Below are 12,124 nucleotides of genomic sequence, written 5' to 3'. Positions count from 1 at the left end.
ACTGACATCGCGTCTAAATCTGTTGAGATAACGACTTGTATGAACTTTATTCTAAATTTAAAAGCGAGCTAAAAGAAACAACTATGAAATGCACGGTTTTATTTTATGTTTGGATAAATAAGATTATTAAAAGAATTAATATTGTGGTTAAAAGGAAATAAAAATTTCTGTTTCAATTACTAAGTAAATAGTTATTTTTAAAACAGTGCTATTTAAACGATTAAAAACCAAATCTAACCGATTAGTTTGGTTATCAGATATTTTAGTTAGGATGTATAATTTCACTAAAAATACATATGTATATCAAACATAAAATGTATTTATAGGGCAAAAATGAAACGGAAAATAAAGACTCCGGCTTCATTTTTTATACTTTTTTTTATTTACTTACAATGACGAATGACAATGACAAATTAAATTATGTACTAGTTAAATTGGATATTTTTTTTATTATAAACAATCAAAATCAACTTAGTTATTCAAATCGATTTTTAATCCTGCTTTTTTGCGTGTTAAAGTTTAATATCTGTGATTTTACTTTAAGATTTTGAATTAAGTCTCTAAATTTTATTTGTGTCTTTTTTTTTAACTATGAAATACGAAGAAAGTACAGTCGTGCAACTTATATCTGCATATTGTTTTATAATATGCTGTACCATGTATCATCTTGGTACCTAGCAATCTATCGATATTTTTGTTTCTTCGTTTTACTTCGCGTCATTTACCTTATTTATTTACTTCGTATCAGTTCCTGTTTTCTTAACTAAAAATGCTAAGAGCGGTCTAGAAAAAATGTTTATTTAATGAAGTAAAAGGTTTTTAGCTTATTTTTAATAATTATTAAAATAAATAATTCATCCATTAACGAACAAAAATAGTTTTATATTTTTATTATTTTAGATGATTTAAGTTTTAAATTAAACGTATTTTGAAAAGGGTAAATGGAGTACTGAAAATTAGATTTTACCCTATAATACATAGTCAAACAGGATAACTGTTTGTGGTGTACAGTGAATTTACCAGTTATGAGGGTTAGTAAAACGTAATCGCGCACCGTTCAAGGTCGGTCATGGATTGACTAGATAAGTGACCCTTTTTCTTTCATTATATATATCGTTATAGCTATAAATAACAATAATAATAAAACCATATGTTTACATTATACATTGGTATTTGTTATGTATTTTATCTCTTATTGCCAAGATTCTAAAATCAATATTCAAAGCATTAATTTTTTGTCATCGGTTTGACACATTTTTCTTATGTACTTATCTTATACTTCTATTCAAACCTTATAATCTGTATTTATTAATCTAAAATATATATTCATATATATTTACGCACTTAAAACTCGTGTATTCTAAGTGCGTAAATAAATATGTAAAAATAAATTATTATAAAAAAATCAAATAAATAAATGACCTATTGGAAAGATGTAACAGATGTTATTCGTGGAAGATCGAGTCAATCTGTTGACTTAATCTTCTAAGTGACTGTTACTGCAATAAGTGGAAACAAAGATTGAAAGAGATATCTTCACCTCTTACCTTCTGTAAAGTTTCGAATTGAGGACAATATGATGAAAAAACAATCGAGATTAAATCGTTCGCTAAAGAGAATTGGGAAGTCAACACTACAATAATTCGGGTACGTTATATAGATTGGAAGAAAAAAGACTGCGAAAGAAAGTTTATTTTATTTTATTTACGATGCTAAAAGGTAAAGAAGTTGTTGAGAAAAATGGTGGAGAGGTGAAGCGTACGCTGATGAAATGTGGAAGAAGAACTGTGATAGTATAAAGTAATAAATAAAAAAAATCAGTCCAACTCATGCTGAATAGTACAAGTAAACAGTTAAAATAATCGTCAATAATATTGATAAGTCTATCCCTAAACTGTAGAGAAAATTACTGTAATAACAACTAAGCATCTAACCAAATCAGGTAAAATTGTTCATTAACACTTCATTATGTATTCAGATCGCGGTTTAGCAAAGCTCTATCCTGTGTAAAGAAAGATACCCTATGTAAACTATGTATATTAATAATTTTTTCGTCGTTACTATTTAAATAATTTATTAAAAATACTTGAGGGACTAAGTTCGGTAAGTTATCCTGGAGTAAATTTGCTTCAGTTTAAATCGACAATCCTCATAACTTTATATTTCACAATAAAAATGGAATTAAATTCAGCAATTTGGAAAAAATTGATTTTTATTGGATCGTAGAAGATTTTTAAGAGAACGAACAACAAAGTAGATGTTCACCCAAATAATAAATATTCATAAATCAAATAAAAGATATTCTTAATAGGGTTAATTCGAATAAAATATGACTCTCTTCTGTAACCGACATTTAAAAAATATTAAAAATATGTAACTACGTAACTGCACAAATATTTTTTTCACAGACTTCAAGTTAAGTTATAACCACACAAAAGAGGTTTTAAAATGGGTTAAATATTTTTATTTAAAAAATAAGATATAAAAATGGTGATTAAAGCAATTTATTACTCTAAACGAAATTGAAGAAGCAAATAATTAAAGGAATATAAAACATTCTAGGTGTATTTTATTGTTTGAATGAATTAATCTTTTTTATGTACTTTACAAGCTAAATTATCCTGTGTAAAAAAAAATTTATATGAAAATTATTTCAATATTTTATTTGCTTTAATTTTCTCCAAGTTATAATAATATTAATATTAAAACATATTCCCGCACAAAGGGGATCATTCTTTAAAATTACAGGAAAAAAACGTTTTACGAGATTTTCGGAAATTTTCGTTTTCTTTTCATTACATGAAATTTGTCATTAAAATGTACACTCAATTAGTAAGTCATTTATCTGGTTTTCCCAAGTAGATAGTGGAAAAGGAATCCGAGATAATTAGGTTCAGTTTTTATATTTGTCTTGTAAATTTTTTCTGTGTATGAATTAAAAAATGTTTTATCAAATCGGAAGCGGGTTTATATCTATATATATTTTATTTTTCTGGTAAATTAATTTGAGGACATGGCAATCAGGCACTGGTAAAATTTCAGTCGTGTAAATTGGTACATCTGGTTTAAATAAATTAATTATGAAAATTTTGTTGAAACAAATTTTGTCGTTCATAGTAAACAAATAAATATTAATTGAGGTTGTTCGGTTCTGATTGAAATAATTGGCATCTGCTTCAAATTGTAGATTTTATATTACATGAAAAATTTCGTCACTCGTTTACTATGTAGTAAGTTTTGAAACGATAATAAATTACAGATATTTCCACAATTTACCAGATTTTGATTAAAAAAAAATTGAATAGAACCTAGCCTATTCTTTAAATTTCATTTCCGGGAAGCATATCTCTTATAGAACGTAGTTTATTCTACCACGCGAAATGTGATTAAACATGACAAGCTGGTGGTTTAAATATTAATACCTTAATAATGCAATCTGGATAAATTCCCTCCCAAAAAAAAAATCAATAAACGCAAAAGTAAAAGTATCATTCAGAACGGCGTAGCGGTTCTTGAATTTTAAACTCATATCTGCACTACTAAACATACATTTGTGAGAGGGGCTTTCACCTTTGTATTAATAAAATCATAAAGATTAATTAATTAATATAAACTCAATACTATACACTTAAATTTTATTGTTGTCCTTATCCTAAGGAATACACTGTGAAGAAATAAACATTACACAAAGTATTAAAAAAGTCTTAATTGGTTAATAAATGAGATGAGAGTGTCATAGATTGTCAATATTTGCGTTATTATTATTTTAACGATCCGTAACTGTAATTTGGTGCTGGTGGTTTGGTATTATTAGTAATGGACGAAGAATGTTATCATCAGAATTGCTTTATATACCTGTTAAACTTTCTCTTCATAAATTCTTTACGCGCTTGCTTGTGTATGTTCGTATTACCACCCTTGTTGACAAGACAAGAAAATTAGGATTAGTTTGTTCATTTCTTAGTAGGAAGATGGAAGAAAACATACGTGTACAGATTTTAGATTCTACTTTAAAAGTGAGTAAATAATAAAGAAATCTTACTTATGAATGAAAGTCAAACACGTTTTCAGTATTATCATTATTTTGATTACCAACCATATAAAAAAAAAAACTTAATTGCACATAAATGTGGGTTTTATATTTGAAAAATCGCAAGATTTAGTTAAAATATTGTTTATAAACTTAGCCAATTTTTTTTTTTGAATACTGTTTTAATCAAGTATCTATAGTTTATGCAAATGAGGGCAACCAGCATTCTGCTGTGTGAAAGCATTTTTGATGTGTAAAAGTAGAAGATAGAAATTACGGAAGAGGAATCCTTTCTAAGTTCAACATTTTCGATTCATATTACTAATATTAATATACATAATTCATATTACTCAAAAATATTTTTGGAAAGTGAACAGTACTATAACTGGGCAATTCTAATTTTTGTTTGGTTTTATATAAATAAATTAATATTTATGTTTGGTTTCTTTTTCGTAATAAAAACAGATTATATTATTTTTTACAATTTAAAAATCTTTAAAAGTCTTGATACAATTTAAAAATAAAAGAAAATTGTTAAAAAATTCTATAACACTGCCATCCATTTTTCTAATTGAGATTATTTTATATGTTGCAATGTACGTACGTAGGCTACTTGATTCTTTCTATATTGAAGTTATTTCGTAATACAGAGCTGCTAATCGCCGAAATTATTTACTATATGTTCATTGAACAATACTAAAGTATGTGCCCGTTGTTTTCATTTAAGTAAGAAATTAATTTAAATTAATGTTCATCGTAGAAAGTACTCGTATCATATTAAAACACTGCACTGTTACGTATGTGTTTTGACAACGCTTTACTGTTTCAGTAACACGTATGTTAAGAGATAGTTTTATCTCTTTATAGTTAAAATAATGTTATTGAGCGAGAAGATAGCTCGATGTGTAGCATAAGAATGGAGGTTACGTTGGCGCCACCTTTAGCCGGCTCTTATGGCGTAAAAAGGGAAGGTTGACTGATACAACATTATGCTTTAACAGCATGGAACTGTAGAGGACTCATTTATCGACGTAAGAACGAGGCACCCGGCTATGTAATACGAGTCGTGACGCATTCTGTATTTTAAACTTAATATTGATTAGGCCTTACTATAGATAGGCTATTTATTATTTTTCTATATTGCTAATAATCAAACTTGATTTTTTTAATGCGCCTTTTTTTCTATTTAGTAAATCAGTTGTGTTCTCGTCGTACGATATCGTCTTTGTGTATGTGTCTACGTTACGAGTTTGCGTGCAGAAATAACTTGATTTATATTATAGAAAAGAAATAATACAATATTTTAGTATACTTTAGAAAAAATACTAATTATTTCGTATGAGATAAAAAAATTTGTGCAGTTCTGCGCAGGAAGACCGACTTTTTTCTTTATTTTGTTTCCTTTTGAAAAAATATCAACCCAATTTAATCCAAATAAGAAACAATCAAGAAACAAATTAAAATAGAACTATAAACAAATATATATAATGATCAAAAAATAATTTTAATATTCTGTAACAAAAAAATCCGCAATCAGTTAATAATTCTGACACCTTCACTATTTTGTAGTCAGAAACGCACAACATATGTTCAATTAACCAGTTAGACCCTAGGAGTATAAAGTTTCAATTCTCTTACCACTGTCTCAATGCATAAGCGCGTATGAAAAATACACTACTGAATAGTAAACATAACCCTTAGATAAATAACATATATCCAGTCATCATGACTCGAATTAGATAACCCTACTTGAATACGCCGTACAATATTAATTACAATAGATATTGCAGATAAAGAAACGTTAACGTTCCAACTTGCAGTAATGTAACCATGCTCAACATTTTTTGACCTTAAATTAAACGTAACTCAAGAAAGACTCTACTAATCTTAATTAAATTTTCACATGCACAACTTCAGATACACTTATCTAAATTTCACTGATAATTTCACTGAAATTGATGTTGAAGTTTTGGAGATTTTCGAGCCAGAAAATATTATACGTAGGGCCTATAAAAAAATAAATGTAAGGAAACCACAATTTAAGTAAGTGGTATTTTCATAATCCTCATACCTCAAAACATAAAGAAAATTCATTTTCATTCACCGTGCGACCAAAAGTAAACTGTATTTTTCTCTGAAATGTAAAAAAAAAAAATAAAATAGTTATAGATTAATTATTAGGTTATTGAAATATTAGTTTTAACATTTTTTCCTCTTCTCATGACTAAAACATTTCCTTGTTTGCAAGAAAATTAAAACTTAATCTTTATCATTTCCAAAAATAATCGCAGAATAAATTAAAAATCAGACGCTATTATTGAAAATTATTTGAGCACATATTTACGTGTATTTTGAAGAGATATCAGTAAATTCAGGATTTTTAAAAAAATAGTTATTTATTATATTATTACATAATTATTTTCTATAATTTCATCATCATAGTAATAAAGGAATCTTTTGATTGAATTTAAATAAACTAGTGGGAAGTTTTTTTTTAATGATATGATAATTTATTAAAAATGATAACAGAAGTATAATTATGTCCTTTCTTGTAAGCCGAAATATTGTATTGAGTTATGAAAACAGTTATAAGTGTTCGTGATTATGTATATTTATTATCTTTGAAAATGTACTATAATATTTTCTATTTTTTTTCTTTTGATTCATTTCATTTAAAAGTTGGATTACCATTTAATTGTAAATAAAAAATAATTTACTTAAGCTTGTAAAAAAATTCATACCCTTTAAGGCTGAAAAGAAGCCTTTTTATTTTTCTTCTATTATCTTTTTCTTTTTGTTCTATATTGTCTTTTTTAAGTATAAAATCCAAATTGTGTGTTTAGAAGGATGTAAAAGGATTTATGAGATTTTTTACAATATTGAAATGATTTGTTTCTTCATTTAATCATATTCCATAGTGCATTAAACTGTATGTAACTGCAATTATGCAGAGAAATACAATTCAAAATTTACAATTCTATAGAATTGTAAATTTTTGTTTTATGCAGTATTAAAAGTTTTTGTTATATTTATTTACATAAAAAAATATATTGTATATATTGCTTTCTTTGAAGTATATATTTTCATTCACAATAGTAGTTTATTTTTGTTACAGTTGCAGAGTAAAAGAGAGTTATTTTTTAAAAATGAACTTCCTTCATCAGGTGGTGGTGTTACTGCACCCCCTCCTCCCAGTTCAACACCGTCTCAACCCCCACCTGCTGTACCTTCAACGCCATCGGCTATTAAAGAGGTTTTAGCAAAACGATCTGCTGATAGAGGTAAGAATAATTCTTTGTTTTTAGAATTAAAGAACTTTTGAACATTCATACAGTACTGTTAAGGCCATTATAATTGTTAAGCACTCAATATTCATTAAAAAAAAAAAAATCATTTAAGTAACAAAATGAGTATGTAAATTGTTATTTCTTTTTTTTTCTTAACTAAATGAAAATATAATGGAAAAAAAATATGAGTGTTTTAAATTTTTGTAAAAAAAAAATATTCATGTCTTAGAAAACCAGATCTTTTAATAAAAATAAAAATCTTCTGTTTTCTATTATAAAATTGACAAAACAAAAATTACAACTACAAAGAAGTTAATACTGTTTTTCAATTATGAAAAACTCTTGTTTTTATACACAAACTTCTTTTTAATAAATCTTATTAAAGAATATTTATTTATACAATTGAAACATTTTTGTTTCTTATTTTTACATCAACCTTTCACATAAATTTTGTTTAAAAAAAAAAATATATATTTTATATGTAGTAAATATTTGGTTGTCAGTCATGTTTGAAAAATACAAGAATGAATACATTTTTTTTTAATTAAAATTTTTGTCACATTTTGTTCATTCTTTTATAATTTAACACAACTGATAGATATGATAAAAATGTTTACAGTGTACTCAAGTTTTTTTTTCTATTAAATTAATATTTTTCAGTTTAGATGTTGTTTTAAAGGCTTAATCTATTTGATAGGTTGATGCTTAAACAGGTTTAAGAATGTAAGATTTTTTCTTTGAATTATTAAAAGTTATCATATTTCTATAAATGATTTGTTTTATATTTAAAACAAATAGTTTAAGACGGCCTGTAATAATAATCTTCACACACTTCCTCTCTTACTGTAGTAATTTATAAAAGTAAAATACAAACTAAGCTAACATTAATAAATACAATAAATCACATTGCAAACTTCTTGAAAAATGGAAAAAATATTTTTTGATGTTATTTTTTTCTTTTAATCTGATTTTAGAACCTCAAATGTGTTAAACATGTTCATCACAGTTCCTATAAAAGTACATAAAATTATCACAGAAATAAATAAATTTAAACATTGAATGCCATGCAACATGTATTCAAAAAGTTCAGTACTTTTTCATATTCCATTTTCAGTCGGAAAATTCCATCATCAAATGCTGTTTTCCTTTTTTTATCTTTTTTACTGTATGAGTTTTGTCTTATTGAAGTTATCTTGTGTCATATTTACAAAATTTATGCAATGACATAAATTTTTGAAAATGAAAGAAATTTTTGAAAATTACTAAAATAATGTAAATACATACTCATGGATATATTCAGAAGTAAAAAGGTGTTATTACACGTAAATATATACATGACATAGAATAAACTAATTATAATAGAATTAAGGATTACAATTCGTTACATTACATTAGTTGTTGGCAATAATTATTTTCCTAATGAAATTTGTAAGAACACTTGGAAGCTTCTGAACTATGTAATCGTTTTCTCTTCATAATTGTTTTAGTGACTTTACAGAAGTAATAATTGAATTTGTTTAATAAATGACCAATTCATTTGAAAAATCTTATCAATTTATTTAACACACAATTAAAAGATTTTCCTTTAGGGAAACAATATTACTCTGACAATGAATTTTTTTTAAGATTCACCAACAGTAATGCTAATTAAAAAATGTCAGCATCCTGTTTAATGTGTACATAAATATGTGAGCCCAAAATAATTTCTGAGTTCTTATTATTTTGTAGTAACTTCTTATTTATAATATACTTTAACATTATTTCATGTGATTATATTTAAATAATAAATCTGGACTTTAATCATACATGCATTATTTAATGTTTTATGTTTGTAATTTATCTTATAACGATATGATTATATACAGATCGGATTAAAAGATTTATTATTCAGAACTGGAGAAACTATTAATGAAACCATTCATATTCAGTACTTGAAAACTTCAGTTAAAAGGAACTAAATAAATAAATCATTAAAAAAAAAATAGAAGGCATTATTAGAGACATTTGGACATTTATTGTTTTATACACATTAAACATTGGAACAGAAAATTCAGGGTTTTTTTTTAATTATTGGCATTTAAAAACTAATAGGCAGAAAAAAGTAGGGTACCGAAATTTAAAATAAAAATAAATTTGTAAGATCTTATAAATGAGTCAGTAATTGATTAAAAATGTCAATGTAAGTTAAAAGGTAACAAGCATATTTCAGACTGGAAAATATATTTGTGTTGATGTTTTGTAATTTTTGTTTCTCTTTATTCAGCTAACTCACATAAATATGTATTGCATAGTTAAAAAAAATGTATGGGTAGGTCTTTCAGTTTGGTATTTTTATGTATCTTATATTCGTAGTATTATGGTTTTTTATCATCAGCTGTTTTTCTAGTATAGGAATTTATATATATTTTCAGTGTTAATAAAAAGAGATATTTTGACATTGCTCTTATATTGTGATTACAAAGATGTTTGTAATCAGTACAGCGTTTTGTTTTTATAATTTTTCTGTATGCAGCTTTTATCTGTAGAATCATACTTCCTAGTTGACATGCCTCCAAATCTCTTTTTATTGTTGTTCAATCACTTATGATTTTTCCTGAAACCTTTCCTGTTGATTTGTCCATTATCATCTAATGTCCTTCATCTACTGTGTAACCTAACTATAAAAATCATCATTTGAGTCTTGTTTGATTGCATGCTGATCAGCCCCATATATTTAAAGTAAAACTTTTCCACCAGTCCAACTGCAATGCTGTTTGCAACTACTTTTGTCCAAAAAAAATATGGTACTACAACTTAAATATACTTGTCACTTGACAGTGCGATGCAAACTGAACTAATTGAGTTGTATGATACTTATAGCTGAGTTCAAGATAGTTGCCTTGGTGAACAAGAAAGGGACGACTTACAATTGTTTGTGACAGTTATCTGAAAATTGAGTCAAAGACATGTTGCAGCAGTGGATGAAGGGTATAAAGATTCATAAGTTTTATCTCCTTCATCATTATTTGGTATTGTTTCATACATTTTATGTGTTCTGTAATACTGAATATGTTGAGAGTATTATATATTTATAATTATGTTTTCTTGAATTTTTTACTCTAAATATTTACAATAGATAGCAATACAATGTGATTAGTTTATGGAAAGTGGTTGGTTGTACATATGTTAAATGCTATAACTCATGTCAGGTTACCTGCAATGATATATATAATAATTGTTAGCGACTTGATGTGAGTTATGAGTATATTTTTAAACTACTCATTTTCAAGAATAACAAACATCTCATTCCAGGTTTTCCAGGAAAAATGAAAAGTTTTTCCTGTTGCATTTTTCACAGAGACAAATATCACTGACAGCAAATGACTTTCAAATATCTCTGACAAATGGCAACAAATATCTCTAACAAATGGTCTGACAGCATCTCAAACCATTATACAGCAGGTGATATTCAGTCCTGCAAAGTATTATGTTCACATTTTTTACCACAGGGTTCACCATAGGGTATATATATATGTATATTGAAAATCTTAATCTCAAAGAAAGTAATCGTGACTAATGCCTCTTACATATGTTCAACCTCAGAACATATACAATAGCCATAAGAAAATACTTTGACAGATAGTATAAAGCAACAAATTAATTATACTCTTTTGTGATGTGAATCAGTCCTTTTTTTATACTAGTTTGTATAGTGGTTATAATGGGTGGGTGGCTGTAATAAAATTCAATGAAATTTGCAAAACATATCCTAAAGAAAATGTTTGAAAATACCTGAGGTTAATTGTAAATTGAAATAGTTTTAAAATTTTAATTCAACTGTTCAGAAAGCTGGAATTTTTCAAACCAGTTTTTTAACAAAATGCTCTCTATGACTAAAAATAAAAATATTAATTTATTTATTGTTTTAGAATTTTTGTAAAATACAAGTGATTATTTAAATAAATTGTTACAAAGTACTTAACTTCATGAATTTTCAGAAAAAAAAGAAAGAATTAACTGTTTTTCTCCAAGTTTATTTTACATAAAAAAAATATGACGTGAACACCACATGACTTCCTTGTACACCTATTAAATTACATAAACTTTTTTTTTTTTAATGAAAAGTATATAAAATTTTATTTCATTAATAATTTCTGATATTTTTTTCATATTTTGTTTTTATTGTTATATTGAATTATTACTGTAAAAGTTTTTTTACTATCAGAAGTTAATAATTATTATTAAACCAATATATTTAAATTAAAAAAAGGAGATGAAGTCGCATTTGAACCGATGTGTCTTTCCCTTGTAAGATCCAAATATTTCATTAATTAGAATTTTATTTGGCTATAACTCTAGAACCAATGAAAATAAGTACCACTTACGATATATCATTGAAAAGCTCTCAATGAAGGCTTATTACTGCAGTTAAGATTTTTGGCTTTTTTTGGACAATTTTGGTTCAGTCAATTGTAATGAAAGGAAAGGTGCACAACTAGATGTTACAACAGTCCTAATGCAAAATTTAATCATCCTATGACTAATTTTTTTTTAGTTATGTGAGACACATACGTATGTTTGTACAGATCTCACCCCAAAACTAGTCAAAATGGATTTTTACATTGAAGTTTGAAAACCAAAATTTTTCGCAATCACAATACTTCTTTTACTTCATACAAGGAAGTAATAATAGAAGTTTTTTTATAATGTAATATATTTTTAGCACTAGTTGGTGAATAAATTGTAGCATGTATTATTTTGAATAAGTGTGTTGAGAGAACTTAAATTATAATGACCAATTATAATATGTTTTCTTATATTTTCAGTA

General features: G+C 26.0%; 1 protein-coding gene across 4 annotated transcripts in view; it reads left to right on the top strand.

Moving 5' to 3' along the window:
* The window catches only part of pnut (septin 7-like protein pnut), a 200,981-nt gene that overhangs the window by 125,183 nt on the left and 63,674 nt on the right, over window positions 1-12,124 (top strand). For all 4 annotated transcript variants that reach the window (XM_075360192.1, XM_075360190.1, XM_075360194.1 and 1 more), the window contains one exon: window positions 7,146-7,311. In XM_075360192.1, coding sequence (XP_075216307.1) covers window positions 7,146-7,311 — 166 coding nt within the window. The remainder of the gene's footprint in view (window positions 1-7,145; window positions 7,312-12,124) is intronic.

The sequence above is a fragment of the Lycorma delicatula genome, chromosome 3, assembly GCF_047948215.1.
Source record: "Lycorma delicatula isolate Av1 chromosome 3, ASM4794821v1, whole genome shotgun sequence".
NCBI classification, from domain to species: Eukaryota; Metazoa; Arthropoda; class Insecta; order Hemiptera; family Fulgoridae; genus Lycorma; species Lycorma delicatula.
This window is presented reverse-complemented; position numbering and strand designations above follow the sequence as displayed.